At 42.4% G+C, this 17,712-nt stretch overlaps 1 protein-coding gene and 1 non-coding gene across 7 annotated transcripts in view; one reads left to right on the forward strand and one right to left on the reverse strand.

Annotated features, from left to right (window-relative positions):
• The window catches only part of gigyf2 (GRB10 interacting GYF protein 2), a 33,932-nt gene extending 25,244 nt beyond the window's left edge, over window positions 1-8,688 (reverse strand). Inside the window, exons 1-11 of one of the 6 annotated variants that reach the window (XM_029642484.2) lie at window positions 8,579-8,688; window positions 5,744-5,795; window positions 5,384-5,537; window positions 5,057-5,152; window positions 4,746-4,857; window positions 4,211-4,319; window positions 3,727-3,767; window positions 3,564-3,596; window positions 1,583-1,777; window positions 1,027-1,250; window positions 68-215 (exon numbers count right to left, since the gene is read on the reverse strand). In XM_029642484.2, the coding sequence (XP_029498344.1) occupies window positions 68-215; window positions 1,027-1,250; window positions 1,583-1,777; window positions 3,564-3,596; window positions 3,727-3,767; window positions 4,211-4,319; window positions 4,746-4,857; window positions 5,057-5,152; window positions 5,384-5,537; window positions 5,744-5,781 (1,150 nt within the window). In that variant the 5' untranslated portion in view covers window positions 5,782-5,795; window positions 8,579-8,688. Of the gene's footprint in view, window positions 1-67; window positions 216-1,020; window positions 1,251-1,582; window positions 1,778-3,563; window positions 3,597-3,726; window positions 3,798-4,210; window positions 4,320-4,745; window positions 4,858-5,056; window positions 5,153-5,383; window positions 5,538-5,743; window positions 5,796-8,578 lie in introns of all 6 variants that reach the window. The other 5 variants (XM_029642482.2, XM_029642481.2, XM_065013369.1 and 2 more) reach the window with 5 other exon arrangements.
• Window positions 8,689-15,362: 6,674 nt separating this feature from the next.
• On the forward strand, window positions 15,363-15,434 carry trnap-agg (transfer RNA proline (anticodon AGG)). The gene has a single exon. It is a non-coding gene; the product is annotated as a tRNA-Pro (tRNA).
• Window positions 15,435-17,712: the final 2,278 nt, after the last annotated feature.

Genomic DNA, 17,712 nt, shown 5'->3' on the forward strand with positions numbered 1-17,712 from the left:
CAGTTTACTATTGGGAGAAAAAATATATACAGTATGCCGGACATAGTTTCTACTCCTCTTAACTCACCCTGTTTTCTGTCGGGGTCTCTTCTTGCCTCTCTGTCTGGGTTTTTGGTCTCTCGGGGCTGTCCGTCCTCCTCAAGGCCCTCGTCACACTCCTCCAGGGGTCTGAAGTCCAGCTCTGCCTCCTCCAGGATGGGCTCCTTGGGAGCTTTCTGTGGAGGAGAAATATATGCTGTATACACACGAATTGTCATGAAAGTCTCCATATGTCCTTCGCATAGCAGCCTTGTATTCACAGCGCTCCATGTGCCACAGTGCTCCATGTGCCACAGTGCTCCATGTGCCAAAGTGCTCCATATGCCAAAGTGCTCCGATGCCATACTTTTTGTAATAGCTGCAAACAAATTGCCCATCAGTGAAAACAAATCATCATTGCATATATACTTAGACCTCAAACATGTGTGCAGGTCCTACTTAATTTCTTCAACCTTTATTTGTCCCTGCACCCATTAAAGGAATTACTATGGGATTTTGGCAATGAGGCTCTTTAACTGCTTCCCAGGAGTCAGATTAACTCATGGATACCATTTATTATGTCTCTGCGTGTGGTTTGAAGGAAGTTGCTAATTAGCGTTAGCGCAATAACAAAGTCTATGGGTATCTGCTAGCAGCTCCCGAGTTGCACAGCGGTCTAAAGCACTGCATCTCAGTGCTAGAGGCGTCACTACAGACCCTGGTTCGAAAAACAAGTGAAATAATAATTTGTTCTTAACTTACTTGCCTAGTAAATAAAAGTTAAAATAAAATTACAATAAATAAAGTCATTGTGCTAACGCTAGTCAGCATTGGCTCACGAAATTACCTCTAACTTTCTTCATACTAGACACAGAAACATACAAAATGGTATCCACAAGTTAATCTGATGCTGGGGAAGTAGATAAAGGGCATCATTGCAAAAGTCCCGAAGCATCCCTTTAACAAGTGATGTTTGTTAGACTATATGGAGTTTACACTCACTCGAACCTTGAGCGAGAGGAAGGCTCCGGACGAATCGAAGGTGCCCGTCTCCTCCTCAGCGTCCTCCAAGCACCACTCTGGCAGGCTGCTCCCATCCTCCTCCAGGCTGCCACTGCCTGACCGGGGACGCCTGTAGCCGCGCTCGTCCTCTCTGGCGTCGAACGGGAACCGGCGCTGCCGTGGCTGCTCCCCCGGGTGCACCTCTCGCCGCACTGCCGACCGCAGCCCGTCTGAGGAGAGAAGCGGTTTAGAGACCCTGTCACTCAGCTTCACCCCAGCCATTCTCTCACATTGAAGCCCACTACTTTAGATCAATGTGATGCTTTATTTTGGGGGGGGGGTTATTGTGTGTCTGAATGGATTCCAGTACTCCCTGTTGAAAACCCATTCTCTTAGGTGTCCTAAACTGGAGATATTTGAGGTGTCCGTTGTGATTTAAGAGTTCAGAATAAGCCTGCCTTTTAAAAAAATCAACCTGTAGCGCGTTAGGCCTGCAATTAAAACCACCGCCTGCCAACGGGACAATATGGTGGCAGCAGTGTAGGATCACTACAGGGCACACCTGGACTCGGGGGGCACCACCGGTCACTGTCGCGTCGCGAGGCACCCGCCAGGCGCCAGCCCCCCTCGTCACCGTCCTCACCATTTGCTTCGTCGCGGGACGTGCGCCAGTTCTCGCTCTCCGAACGTGTAAAATCGTGCTTCCTCACAGGCAGGCCTCCCACGCCGGTCCCAACATCCTCGTAGTTAGCACGGACTGGAGGGAAAACAATTGAATAACTTGAATTTAATTCATAACAAGGGGAACATCAAGTTCAACATTTATTTATTTTTACTTGATTACATATGTAGCAAAACAATCTTTTAGCCTGATACGGTCTTTGATGACAATAAATAAGTGAGGAGATTGTTTAAATGTTTGTAGCGCTGTATTGTTGCCTGACTAAGCGATGTACAGCGCTACAGTTAGGCCCTTGTGAAGTACACGTTTCCCCTGAGTTTTAGCATAGAAAATATAAACTCAGAAAAAAATAGAAACGTCCCCTTTTCAGGACCCTGTCTTTCAAAGATAATTCATAAAAATCCAAATAACTTCAAAGATCTTCATTGTAAAGGGTTTAAACACCGTTTCCCATGCTTGTTCAATGAACCATAAACAATTAATGAACATGCACCTGTGGAACGGTCGTTAAGACACTAACAGCTTACAGATGGTAGGCAATTAAGGTCAGTTATGAAAACTTAGGACACTAAGAGAGGCCTTTCTACTGACTCTGAAAAACACCAAAAGAAATATGCCCAGGGGTCCTGCTCATCTGCGTGAACGTGCCTTAGGCATGCTGCAAGGAGGCATGAGGACTGCAGATGTGGCCAGGGCAATAAATTGCAATGTCCGTACTGTGAGACGCCTAAGACAGCACTACAGGGAGACACCTGAAACCCCACCTCTTTAAGGAATACCTAGGATAGGATAAAGTAATCCTTCTCCCCCCCCCCCCCCAAGATGGCAACAACTGCCCGATTTACACAAGGAACGCACAATCCCTCCATCAGTGCTCAGACTGTCCGCAATAGGCTGAGATAGGCTCTACTGAGGGCTTGTAGGCCTGTTGTAAGGCAGGTCCTCACCAGACATCACCGGCAACAACGTTGCCTATGGGCACAAACCCACCGTCTCTGGACCAGAAAGGACTACGAAAAAATGCTTTTCACTGACGAGTCGCGGTTTTGTCTCACATGGGGTGATGGTCGCGTTTATCGTCGAAGGAATGAGCATTACACCAGGGCTGGTACTCTGGAGCGGGATCGATTTGGAGGTGGAGGATCCGTCATGGTCTGGGGCAGTGTGTCACAGCATCATCGGACTGAGCTTGTTGTCATTGCAGTCAATCTCAACGCTGTGCGTTACAGGGAAGACATCCTCATCCCTCATGTGGTACCCTTCCTGCAGGCTCATCCTGACATGACCCTCCAGCCATACTGCTCGTTCGGTGTGTGATTTCCTGCAAGACAGGAATGTCAGTGTTCTGCCATGGCCAGCGAAGTGCCCAGATCTCAATCTCATTGAGCACCTCTGGAACCTATTGGATCAGAGGGTGAGGGCTAGGGCCATTCCCCCCAGAAATGTCTGGGAACTTGCAGGTGCCTTGGTGAAAGAGTGGAGTAACATCTCACAGCAAGAACTGGCTAATATTGTGCAGTCCACGAGGAGGAGATGCACTGCAGTACTTAATGCATCTTGTAGCCACACCAGATACTGACTGTTACTTTTGATTTTGACCCCCCCTTTGTTCAGGGGCACATGATTCCATTTCTGTTAGTCACATGTCTGTGGAACTTGTTCAGTTTATGTCTCATTTGTTGAATCTCGTTATGTTCATACAAATATTTACACATGTTAAGTTTGCTGAAAATAAACACATTTGACAGTGAGAGGACGTTTCTTTTTTTGCTGAGTTTATATTCTTTGGAGAAACAGCAGCTAGTTCCCCTTGACAAGAAAGGGACGTGTATAAGTGCAAGGGCGTGGAGGGCAAACTTACTATGATTCATCGGAAAGTGGGCAGGAGCAACTTCTGCCAAGTCAATGGAGACAGAGGGGAGCGACAAAGAAAAATAAATGATTACCTGTAAACGCTGTAACTGTCATTAAAGCACATTATTCATACTGCATTGATTACTTGACTAGAATGTATTGACACAAACCTGACTCTTTTCGACCTGGCTTTTCAAACCTTCTGTCTCCCCTAGATGGGGAGAAAATAGACTCAGCGTGACTTTGAAAAAAGAAAAGGAAAAAAAGACAAAAAGGATGACTGAGCATGCAGGTAAAAACAGACATAACATAACATGACAATACGTAAATCTCATAAAACAAAAGGGTTTAGACCAGGGCTCTCAAACCCTGTTCCTTCAGAGCTACCTTCCTGTTGTAACTAACCTGATTGTGCATCAACCAGCTAACTATTTGAATCAGGCTAGAATAGGGTTTGAGTGAAAACCTACAGGATGGTAGATCTCCTAGAACAGGGTTGGAAAGCCATGGTCTTGACCATTCTCATTCCACTATCCTGGAACCCAATTTAAGATGCGCCCACTCAACTTTTGCATAAATCATCCATTGAAGTCAAAGGTTAATGTGCGTAAAATTCCAGTTGAACTTGTGTCTCTAGAGCGGGTAGTCCATTACCTCTCCTCCCAGCTCTGGGAGCGGTGCATCTCCCTTCCTCCGCGGCCAAAGCCTCCCTCCACGTCATCAAAACTTCTTTGGTAAAACCCTCCATCTCCTCTACCCCGTCCTGCCAGATACACATTTGAAATACTTTATTTTAATCCACAAATCATACTACACTCGAGAAGGATTCAAACACACACACTACACTTTAATGTTGGCACTAGCTGGTGATGATGAATTCAACCAGCTGCGATAGCTTCTACTGACAGAGGCATAATCAAGTGTAGAAATAGAGTGATACTGTTAATTCCCTTCTGTGCAGCCGGCACAAGATTGTTAACATTCTGAAGGGTGGGTCTCAGTCAATATAATCTAAAGTGGGTTGTTATTTCAGCACTGACTGAAATAATTTAACAGTTGAACGCAACTGGATGCTTTGCCTCCTCCATACCACTTTCACCGAGACTGTTTTCAGATGAAGAAGAGACAAGCAGAGTCACATTAGACTATTGGGATGCACACATTGACACAACAAGACACTCCACCTCACCTCTTCCCCGTGAAGTGCTTCGACCCCTCGGTGCCCCTGGCCCCACCGGGCCTCCTCCTCTTCCCATCAGCCTGAGCACTGCTGCACTGTTTACAGACATGGAGAAATTTCTCTGTGGGGAGAGATAGAGGGAAAAAGAGGGGGATGAAGAAAGAGAGAGACTGACAAGAATTTAAAAAGACATGTCTATGGCAAACAATTATACTTACTAGGTTAGCAACAAAATGGGTAAGGACACTGAGAAAGGCATAGTTGTAATTGTGCATATTCATTCTAGCATGGCCTCCTATATGAACAGTGAAAGCACCAACCTGCTCTTCCTCTGTAAAAGCTACAAGTGCCAGCGGTGGCAGGGGCTCCTCTTGTAAAATGGGCAGAAAATCCTTATCATGTAAGTCTACAGGGATCTGATAAGGAGAGGGGGGGGGGGGGTATATGAGCCATTGCAATGTCAGGTTTTAATACACAAATTACAGGAAAAGGCCATTATATATTAGATTTTTTTTTTTAAATGACTCCACAAAAAGGTACAATCTAAATGTCACTTTTTAGAACATGCCAATACAAGTCACTTTATTTGTATGTCAATCATATATTTCTGTATCCTTTTAGAACACATCAGAATTCCTTTGCCTCACCTCCCTATCCTTGACATAAAGTGCTAGCATTTCTTCTCTCCCGTAGCGGTAGTCCGCAAGTTTATACTTTGGCAATGCAGGAGAGAGTGGTGGTGAGGTGGCAACGCTACTGCTGCTACCACCCCCATGGCCACCCCCAGACAGGGCCCGGAGCCTGGGGAAAAGGGAGTGGGGGAGGGGAGGAATAGGAAAAGGGACAGAAGGAGAAAGACAAAAGTGAAGTTGAGGACAACTGACAGGCCTCAAAATGTGAGACTCCACTGCACCACGTGTCAAACGAAAAACCAGCCTAACAACCCAGATCCCTGTTAATCAACCTGATTCAACATTTCAGCTCAACAAGAATTCATATTTACTAACCATTCTGGTCCGAAGTTGAGTGTCTGAGTTTCTGCCATTCTTTCTAGAACTTCTATGGGGAGGAAAGGGCCAACATTATTAGCCTATTACAACAAACACCAAACTTCAGGTTGAATATTTTTCTTGGAGATGTAGTCAGTAATTAATCTGCCAATGCAACTGAAAATCGTATATCAATTTCTAGTAGTGAAAGATTACAGACCCAAATGATGGTTAAAAAGTGTTTTGATGGTGTAACAAATATTGCATCAGCCAATCATTTTCCCAAATTATTAATGTTTTAGATGTAGGCCGATTGGATCTTACAGTGAGTTTGTGGTATTCCAACTCATTCCAGAGGATAGCCCCATCCCTCCCTTATACAAGGAGTACAATTTCAATCGACTGAAGCCATTTTAGGAAGTTGCCCAGTTAGGAAAGAGGCTCCTCAGACACCAATAATTGACAACAGTGTCTCCCTTTCCCTGCCCACAGGCTTTATTCTGGAAATACTACAATAAACTTGGATATTTGCATGCAAATGACCATAATCACAAACAAGTTATTGTATGCTGTATACAGGCTACCTAGTTAGTTCACAGACCATTCAGATAATGACCCTAGGTTAGCAGAATAAACTCCACTCCATGGTGAAGGAAGCTTCTGATTAACTCCACCAATGGAGTGAAGCAGAGACCAGGATTTGTGGAATTCAACTCTAACTACATCAATTTGCTCAAGGTCAACACTTCAAATTATGTTAACCATGAAACTCTTACCTCGGACCTACAGTATGTTTTTCCTCTGTAGTTGCCTGCCTTTGTTTGCGGCAATCCAAACTTTTCCAATAAACGTTAAAAGAGATACTTCGGGATTTTGGCAAAGAGGCCCTTTATCTACATCCCCAGATTCAATGTTAGCAGATACCCAACGCTAGTTAGCAATTGCACTAGGGCTAGTTAGAAACTCCCTTCAAAATACACGCAGAGACATAAACATGGTATCCGTGAGTTCATCTGACTCTGGGGAAGATGATAAGGTGCCTCATTGCCAAAATCCCGAAGTATCTCTTTAATGAAATGCAACCACTGACTATTTGCTCATTGCTGTTGCTCTAAAATGGCAACTCTGCACAAGTGCCAATTAAATCAACAAGGAAACAGGCGGTGGTTGTATTTGATTAACATTCATAGAAAAGGTATGGATTTCTGCAAACATAGGTACATGGTGAGCTTTCATAATAGATTTTTTTTTTAATAATAAAAAAAATATTGACCTTGGTTCAGTCAATGGAGTCTGATCTGAATTCCACAAAGCCTGGTCTCTGTGCAACTCAGTTGTTGATGGAGTTGATCAGAAACTTCCTTCACTGTGGAGTTTAGTTAGCTACCTAAAGGCATGTTCAAACTGCAATCTGTCTAGCTATAGGATAAACAGGAAGCATGCATGGGATGGACTTTTCGCCTGTTGCAAGCCACGTGTGGGCTACATCCAATCAACATTCGAATTTGATTGATTATTTATAGTGACAACAAACAAAGAAACTGCCAACTCCTTTGTAAAAAAAAAAAGAAAAAAAGAATCCTACACCAAAACACCCGTCACAAATGATGTATTATATTCCAAACAGTATGTCACTGTCAGTACTGTAGCCTGTGACTTCAGGTTGTGAATAGGAACAAATTGCGGCCAAAAAAATGGAATTGTAAGGAAAATATTCAAGTTTCAACCTACACATTTCTAGTAGCCAATACAATTGGACTTTTAATGTTTCATGCCGACACAATGTACTAGGCTTAGATGAAGTCTAACTATTGAACTCAAATTACTTTATATGCATGTCTATGTATGATCAAGTTTGTATAACGTTGTTATATAAGACAAGGAATTTTCGCAAATTAGCTACCTGGCTAACAACAAACTTTTCAAGTTACATAACAAGTTGCATAAAGCACCTTCATTTCATTTCAAACACATGAACTACAGTAGCTAGCTAACTTCCCATTTGGCTGACCATAATTAGCTTGCTAATCCGACTGACTCACGCACGTTCCCCATACGTAGCTCGAGCTAACTACCAATACTGCTGTTAATTAGCTAATGTTAGACAGTGCAACTAGCCTGACAGTTAACATTTCAAAAACAACTATCGGTACCTAGATAGCCAATGTGCAACTGTGCTGCCAAGTTGGTTGGCAAACTAACGTATCTAAACTAGCTTAATTAGGTAGTAACATGCTAGCTAGCTAAGTAACAGCATGACAGTTACTGTACAGTAGATACAACAGTTTTCAGAATCATTTATGTTGTAGCTACTGTATTTAACCACCAATAATGATACCATGTTCAAATATTATAAGACAGTTAGCTAACTATTGGACCAGCTAGCTAACGTTATATTGATAAGGTTAGCGAGGTTAGTTTGCTAGCTATAGTAGCATAACTACTGTTAACCAGCTAGCGAACTTAGTTTTACAAAGCTTTAAGCAACAATCGATCATTGACGCTCAGTCATTTCTACAAAAATGCTAAGTGTCTCGAAAGGAAAACAATCAAAAAGGCATACTGTCACAAAATCGCACAGAAGTAATGAACTGACAAGTGAATCCTTAACCCCCAAACCTCCGTGCGGCCTCCGCCACAACGCTGAAATGCCTCCCACCTCGCTCCGATCCAATGCGGTGCTCCCACATACTTGAGTCCCAAGCCTCAAGGCCAAGCAAACATGCTGCTATAACAACCCTCATAAACGCGTTCAAATCGCTAAAACTGGGCTCTTTAGCATCGTGAATGCTTGTTTCGATAGTTTAGCTTTATTTTATAGCAAAACTGTGCAATTAATCTTCGCTGTCTTACCTCTGCTTTTACTGACAGCACAGGGTTTATATTCGAGGTGTGTGGCTCTCTCCGTTTCAACAAGATGGCTGAGAATGGGTGACGACAACACATATCCCGATAAAGACCCGTATGCAGGCGCGTTCGTAAAGTCTCTGGTTTCTACTCCGATTTCAGAGCGCTCTCATCTGAGTGTGTCAGAACGCAGAATAACTGATTCATTTACGAACGCTCAACACCAATTGAATATGGTTGTGTCGGCAAAGAAGCGTAATTAAATTGTTGCCAGCAGCACAGTTGCAGTCACCAACGCCCTGGATAACATGAAAACAGCCTAACCAGCTCTGCTTGGACGAGTATTTGTGTAGCTAACCAATGTTAGCCAGTTAGCTTGGGAACCGTTGTTTATTTATTGTGTATTGAACCTTTACTTAACTAGGGAAGTTAGTTAAGAACAAATTCTTATTTACAATGATGGCCTAACCCGCACGACGTTGGGCCAATTGTGCGCCGCACTATGATACTCCCAATCACGGCCGGTTGTGATACAGCCTGGAATCGAACCGGGGTCTGTAGTGACGCCTCTATCACTGAGATGCAGTGCCGTAGACGCAGCGGAACGCTAAGATCAATCCTTCTCCTCTGCCAGAGGGTCCAGTGTGGCTCTGAATTTACAAATGGACAATCTGCCGACGCTCTGAATTTACGAACGCTCAGAGCGCTCTCTGGCACTCCAGATTGAATTTACGAACACGCCCTCCATATGCCAATCATATTCGCAGACTGGCATATTTTACAAAGTACAAATCGCGCTGATGTAAGTGGAATGTTAGACTTGTATGGCAGAAGAACACATTATATTGGCCTTATTCTAACCAACAGTTGTATAAGATTAAGAATTAGCTACCACCTTCAGATTTGATTACATGCATCATTGTAAACTACATACATACATACATACATACAAACAAACTTTTTAGATGCATTGAAGCTATTAAGACACTTTATGTTGGTGTTTCCTTTATTTTGGCAGTTAGCTGTACATACCATTATCAAATACATTTATGCATGACATTTACAGATTAAATACCCTATCATGATCTTCTGAACCAAAACTTAAATGAAAAGTAAAATATTTATGGACCTCTACACCAGGCAGTGTCAGAGGAAGGCCCTAATAATTGTCAAAGACCCCAGCCACCTCAGCCATAGACTGTTCTCTCTACTACCACATGGCAAGACCGGAGGGCCAGGTCTAGGACAAAAAGGCTTCTCAACAGTTTTTACCCCCAAGCCATAAGACTCCTGAACAGGTAACCAAATGGTTACCCAGACTATTTGCATTGTGTGCCCCCCCCCACTCAACCCCTCTTTTATGCTGTTGCTACTCTCTGTTTATCATATAGTCACTTTGACTATACATTCATGTACATACTACCTCAATTGGGCCGACTAATCAGTGCACCCGCACATTGGCTAACCGGGCTATCTACATTGTGTCCCACCACCCGCTAACCCCTCTTTTTATGCTGCTGCTACTCTGTGTTCATCATATATGCATAGTCACTTTAATGATACCTACATGTACATATTACCTCAATAAGCCTGACTAACCGGTGTCTGTATATAGCCTTGCTACTGTTATTTTCAAATGTCTTTTTACTGTTTTATTTCTTTACTTACCTACACACACACACATACATACCTTTTTTTCCCCACACTATTGGCTAGAGCCTGTAAGTAAGCATAAGGTCTAAGGTCTACACCTGTTATATTCGGCGCACGTGACAAATAAACTTTGATTTGATTTGACTTGGTGAGAAAGGGCCTTTAAGGCTATGTTCATCATTAAAACCTTTGTAGGAGCATCGTTAAGGGTGGGTTGCAACAACATGGTGTAAATTAGAGCTAATCTAGGTTTTGTAAATCTAGGTTTAAAATTAATCAGATGTGTTGCACCACTTCATAAACTATGATTAGTTGTCACGCCCTGTCCTTAGAGAGCCTTTTTATTTCTCTATTTCGTTAGGTCGGGGTGTGATTCGGGTGGCCATTCTAGTTTTTCTATTTCTTTGTTGGCCGGGTATGGTTCCCAATCAGAGGCAGCTAGCTGTCTATCGTTGTCTCTGATTGGGGATCATACATAGGCAGCCTTTTTTCCACCTTTAGTTTGTGGGATCTTGTTTGTGTGTAGTTGCTTTCTGCACTGCATGCAGTGCAGTGCAGTGCAGTGCAGTGCAGTGCAGTGCAGTGCAGTGCAGTGCAGTGCAGTGCAGTGCAGTGCAGTGCAGTGCAGTGTTGTTTTGTGTTCATCAAATAAAATGATGTACGCTTACCATGCTACACCTTGGTCTTATTCTTCCATCAACAAACGTGACATGTTACACCAATATATGAGGTGTCGTGAGTTGAAACTAAGTATCTAGCCTACTTGACAAATGAGGCCACAAAGTTGCTGTTATAAAATACTAACAATGCAACGTTAGAACTACTGCAATTCCATCGTGACAGGTTCTCATGGGTTGGCTGATGTGAATTAAAATCTGTTATTTTCCAGTACTAGACAGAAAACTAATTTGTTAGCTAACGTTAGCTACTGTATCTAGCTAGTTTATGAACCAAGCTAGCTAGCATACAATATTATTTATTATTGTCATTACTTAATGTTATTTAACTATGTTTTATTTGTCCGCTTGCCACCTGATCATGGCACATCAAAGAAGTTCACATTTCTCTGCTTATGAAAAAAAAAACTATTGTCGGAGCTCACGATGGAGGAATTTAGTAACGTACTGGAGGATAAAAAGACAGACAACACAACTGTCAAAAAGAAAGAAGACACCTGGGCCATTATATGCGACAAATGTAATGGCTTAAAGAGAAGAGGGACCCAAATCAGATGAAAGCTTGCTGGAAAAAAGATGACTGTATGAAAAGATGAATACAGCAGGCTACATACAGTTCAGCCAAGACCTCAGAAAAAAATTGTAGACCTCCACAAGTCTGGTTCATCCTTGGGAGCAATTTCCAAATGCCTGAAGGTACCACGTTCATCTGTACAAACAATAGTACGCAAGTATAAGTAATTACTTTATATTACTTTTTTTATAACACCATGGGACCACGCAGCCGTCATACCCCTCAGGAAGGAGACGTGTTCTGTCTCCTAGAGATGAACGTACTTTGGTGCGAAAAGTGCAAATCAATCCCAGAACAACAGCAAAGGAGCTTGTGAAGAGCCTGGAGGAAACAGGGACAAAAGTATCTATATCCACAGTAAAACGAGTCCTATATCAACATAACCTGAAAGGCCGCTCAGCAAGGAAGAAGCCACTGCTCCAAAACCGCCATAAAAAAAGCCAGACGACGGTTTGCAACTACACATGGGGACAAAGATCGTACTTTTAGGAGAAATGCCCTCTGGTCTGATGAAATAAAAATAGAACTGTTTGGCTGAAATGACCATCGTTATGTTTGGAGGAAAAAGGGGGATGCTTGCAAGCCGAAGAACACCATCCCAACCATGAAGCACAGGGTGGCAGCATTATTTTGTGAGGGTGCTTTGCTGCAGGAGGGACTGGTGCACTTCACAAAATAGATTGCATCATGAGGCAGGAAAATTATATGGATATATTGAAGCAACATCTCAAGACATCGGTCAGGAAGTTAAAGCTTGGTCGCAAATGGGTCTTCCAAATGGACAATGACCACAAGCATACTTCCAAATGTTGCAGCAAAATGGCTTAAGGACAACAAAGTCGAGGTATTGGAATGGCCATCACAAAGCCCTGACCTCAATCCCATAGAAAATGTGTGGGCAGAACTGAAAAAGCGTGTGCGAACAAGGAGGCCTACAAACCTGACCCAGTTTCACCAGCTCTGTCAGGAGGAATAGGCCAAAATTCATCCAAATTATTGTGGGAAGCTTGTGGAAGGCTACCCAAAACGTTTGTCTCAAGTTAAACAATTTAATGCTACCAAATACTAATTGAGTGTATGTAAACTTCTGACCACCTGGGAATGTGATGAAAGAAATAAAAGCTGAAGTAAATCATTCTCTCTACTCTTATTCTGACATTTCACATTCTTAAAATAAAGTGGTGATCCTAACTAACCTAAGCCTGGGAATTTTTACTAGGATTAAATGTCAGGAATTGTGCAAAACTGAGTTTAAATGTATTTGGCTAAGGTGTATGTAAACTTCCGACTTCCACAGTATACCTATATATTTAAATTATATTGAAATACATTTCTTATTCATTCAAATTAGTTTTATTTAGTGTAGCTATTTGTATGTTACTGTCTGTTATTTTTGCCTCAATATATTTCATGATGCGTAGCCTACATGTGCGCAATGATGTGTCAAGTCTTTTTTTAGTGCATTATTATAGGGTAAGCATTAGAATAAGCCGCCTCAATAGTTATAGTGTGTGATAATATGTGATAATATCTCATAGGAGCTGATCCATCGTCAGCATTGTGGAATAATTCAAATGTTACCGTAAGATTTGAAAGGGAGAACGCTGATCTAAGAGCGGCACTGTCTTTCTTTCAATTTTATCAGTATTCCTACCATGTTGTTGTTTTTCTACCATGCTACCATGTTGTTGTCATGTTGTGTTGCTGCATGCTATGTTGCTGTCTTAGGTCTCTCTTTCTGTCATGTTGTGTTGTCTCTTTTCGTGATGTGGGTTTTGTCCTATATTGTTATTTAATTTATTAAGGAGGCCTTTTGCCTTTTGATAGGCCGCAATTGTAAATAAGAATTTGTTCTTAACTGACTTACATAGTTAAATAAAGGTTAAATAAAAATAAATAAATAAAAGCCACACTTTGCGAACGTTCTCTCTGTATGGTGCTTTGGGAAATGCATGTTAAGAGCTTCGGACGTTATAAGAAATACATATAGTTAAAACAAACACTCGTAAGCCTACATTTCTCGTAAGCCTACAAATTCTGCAGTGGAGCAGGTTGAGAGCTTCAAGTTCCTTGCTGTCCACATCACCAACAAACTTTCATGGTCCAAGCACACCAAGACAGTCGTGAAGAGTGCACGACAAAACCTATTCCCCCTCAGGAGACTGAAAAGATTTGGCACGGGTCCTCAGATCCTCAAAAGGTTCTACAGCTGCACCATCAAGAGCATCCTGGTTGCATCACTGCCCGGTATGGCAACTGCTCAGCATCCAACCGCAAGGCACTACAGAGGGTAGTGCGAACGGCCCAGTACATCACTGGGGCCAATCTTCCTGCCATTCAGGACCTCTGTACCAGGCGGTGTCAGAGGAAGGCCCTAAAAATTGTCAAAGACTCCAGCCATCCTAGTCAAAGACTGTTCTCTCTGCTACTGCACGGCAAGCAGTACCAGAACTCCAAGTCTAGGTCCAAGAGGTTTCTAAACAGCTTCTACCCCCAAGCCATAAGACTCCTGAACAGCCATGGCTGTGAGGGGAACGGCACCTCAGTACCTCCAGGCTCTGATCAGGCCCTACACCCAAACAAGGGCACTGCGTTCATCCACCTCTGGCCTGCTCGCCTCCCTACCACTGAGGAAGTACAGTTCCCGCTCAGCCCAGTCAAAACTGTTCGCTGCTCTGGCCCCCCAATGGTGGAACAAACTCCCTCACGACGCCAGGACAGCGGAGTCAATCACCACCTTCCGGAGACACCTGAAACCCCACCTCTTTAAGGAATACCTAGGATAGGATAAAGTAATCCTTCTCACCCCCTTAAAAGATTTAGATGCACTATTGTAAAGTGGCTGCTCCACTGGATGTCATAAGGTGAATGCACCAATTTGTAAGTCGCTCTGGATAAGAGCGTCTGCTAAATGACTTAAATGTAATGTAAATGTAATGTAACAGTTAATCAAATGGCTACCCCCCTGTATATTTATTTTATTCATTTCAAGTTCTCACTTACAATTGCGACCCGGCCAAGATAAAGCAAAGCAGTTTAACACATACAACAACACAGAGTTACACATGGAGTAAAACAAACATAGTCAATAATACAGTAGAAAAATAAGTCTATATACAATGTGAGCAAATGAGGTGAGATAAGGGAGGTAAAGGCAATAAAAGGCCATGGTGGCAAAGTAAATACAATATAGCAAGTAAAACACTGGAATGGTAGATTTGCAGTGGAAGAATGTGCAAAGTAGAAATATAAATGTTGGGGTGCAAAGGATCAAAATAAATAAATACAGTAGGGGGAGAGGTAGTTGTTTGGGCTCAATTATAAATGGGCTATGTACAGGTGCAGTAATCTGGTGACAGCTGGTGCTTCAAGCCAGTGAGGGAGATAAGTGTTTTTGTAGTTCGTTCCAGTCATTGGCAGTAGAGAACTGGAAGGAGAGACAGCCAAAGGGGGAATTGGTTTTGAGGGTGACCAGAGAGATATACCTGCTGGAGCGCGTGCTACAGGTGTGTGCTGCTATGGTGACCAGCGAGCTGAGATAAGGGGGGACTTTACCTAGCAGGGTCTTGTAGATAACCTGGAGCCAGTGGGTTTGGCGACGAGTATGAAGCGAAGGCCAGCCAACTATTGTTATTTTACTGCTAAACTTTAATTACTTGTCACTTTTATTTCTTATTTTATCCGTATTTAACTGCATTGTTGGTTAGGGGCACCTAAGTAAGCATTTCACTGTATACACCTGTTGTATTCGGCGCATGTGACTAATAACATTTTATTTGTATGAATCGCTATTGGGAAACTAAGCGTAGATAATCAAAACTATGGAAGTCAGTACGTTATTTTTATGGCATGAAGAAAAGTACATAATTCCGGCAAAGTGTATCTTGGCTCGTTGGTCTAGGGGTATGATTCTCGCTTAGGGTGCGAGAGGTCCCGGGTTCAAATCCCGGACGAGCCCTCCTTTTTCGAAGGATACATTCGTAAATATATTCTGGTTTCTACTCAAGATTTCAGAGCGCTCTCGTCTGAGTGTGCCAGAGCGCAAGATAATTTATGAATGTACGAACGCTCAACACCCGTTGAAATTGACCGGTGTCAGTAAACCTCGGCAAAAAAGCCTAATTAAATTGTTGCCAGCAGCACAGTTACAGTCACCAACGCTCTAGATAATATGAAAACAGCCTAACCAGATCTGACAGCGCGAGTAAAATGGTCAGAGTGAGGTGTTCTCTCATTTGTGTCTGGAAGTCGTTAGCCAGTTAGCTTGACTGCAGTTGTAAGGGCAGAACGCTCGGATCAACCCTACTCTATGGGGGGTGATAAGGGACATGTATAAGCCTAGGCAACCGTACCACCTGAAATGACATGACACCAAAGACTTAATAACTAACGCCTGCATCGCATGTTAATGAAAGTTATAATGTGCATAGTTTATATTTATATGAATTAAATCGCAACCATAAATGTTAGAAACCTACAATTTTTCCCTGCAAGCACACATTCCGATGTAGCCTACGGCTTGTGTATTTCCTGTTATCCCTAGGCCTAGAAAAGATTATGTCCAATCTATAGACAATCTGTCTTTCCCTCAACACCTCATGGCATGGTATGTTATCTTATCCCGCTGTATACAATACAGGTAATTTATGACAAATGTATAAAGCATATGATTTATAAATTTATGAGCACCAGCTAACAGCGTATTAGCCTGGTTTTGTTAGCTAAGGAAAATATGTGGTACATTCTAGGTATTACATTTATTCGCCACAAGAGTGTGACATTGAGACATTTCTCAGGTTAATTTGATATATTTTGATACTAAAATGGGTGATAGTTTATTCTGATGTTGTGAATATGAGATTACACATTACACAACAATATTTTTATTATAGTAAATTAGGAATTATTAGACATTTTTAAATCCACTATACTATCACAATGACTTTGATAAACATTTCAAATGTTCTTTTGTTAGTATATTATAGAGCAGATCTATGGTGTTACGCCCGTCGGTGGAAGGAAGAGTGGACCAAAGCGCAGCGTGGAAAGTGTTCATGATATTTATTTACAAGAAACACTCAAACAAAGATAACAAATCCAAAAACGAAAGCGAACAGTTCCGTCAGGCAGACACTAAACAGAAAATAACACCCCACCAAAACCCAAATGGAAAATCACAACTTATATATGATCCCCAATCAGAGACAACGATAGACAGCTGCCTCTGATTGGGAACCACACTGGCAAAACAACAAAGAAATAGAAAACATAGATTTTCCCACCTGAGTCACACCCTGACCTAACCAAACACAGAGAATAAATTAGGATCTCGAAGGTCAGGGCGTGACATATGGAGAATTGCTGTGGGAGTGCTATTTATATCCCGTTGACTACTCATCATTTATCCATACTGTGTGTTTCCCATGATTGCAGCTTTGGAAATAAATTAACTATCCATCCATTACTCCTTCCTTTGTTGACTCACTGACTTGAGGGACGGGACCAGGAAGGTCACAGTAGCATTGTTTCGCATAGGTGTCCAGTAATTTGGAGTTTTTTCCCCCCGAAATTGACACTGATAGTACAGTGAGTTTTATATATAATGTGTAGATGTATGGTGACTTGACGTTTTGGATGAACGGACCAACAGGACTGCCATGGGCAAGTCCCTTGACGGGTACCAGGAATGGTGGAAGGACAATCTGAAGGTAATTATCTTTACACACAACACAACAGTGTACAGGCCTCCAGAGTATTCACTCTATCGCCTGCTATTTGGAGGGGATCCGCAGCAGTTAACTGACATAAACAATGCAATTGTATATAACATTGCATATACTGTAGTGTAATTTTTTTCGATTGACTTAGTGTTTTTCTTTTGCTGTTTTTGTATAACGTACTTTGAAGTCACTCCACCTGATATGGTGGAAATTGTCGAACCAGATCAGAACGCCTTTGAAGACCACCTTCAGGCACCGACTGAGGAGGATGTGGAGGATTTTGACCAAAATTATAGTCAGCTGTTAATTTATTTTCTGCCCTTCCAAGAGATATATAAGAGATGTATTTGTAATAATATGAAATACAATTGCATTTATTTCTACTATCAATCAAGGTGAGACTGAAAATGGACAGGGCGCATGAGAAGGGAGAGCCACCTGAGAAGAATCAAGGGGACAACGAGCTTCGACATCTGGGTGAATGACTTGGCTTGGAAGAAGGATGAAAGGAAGGCG

This window comes from Oncorhynchus nerka, linkage group LG9b (genome assembly GCF_034236695.1).
Source record: "Oncorhynchus nerka isolate Pitt River linkage group LG9b, Oner_Uvic_2.0, whole genome shotgun sequence".
NCBI lineage: Eukaryota > Metazoa > Chordata > Actinopteri > Salmoniformes > Salmonidae > Oncorhynchus > Oncorhynchus nerka.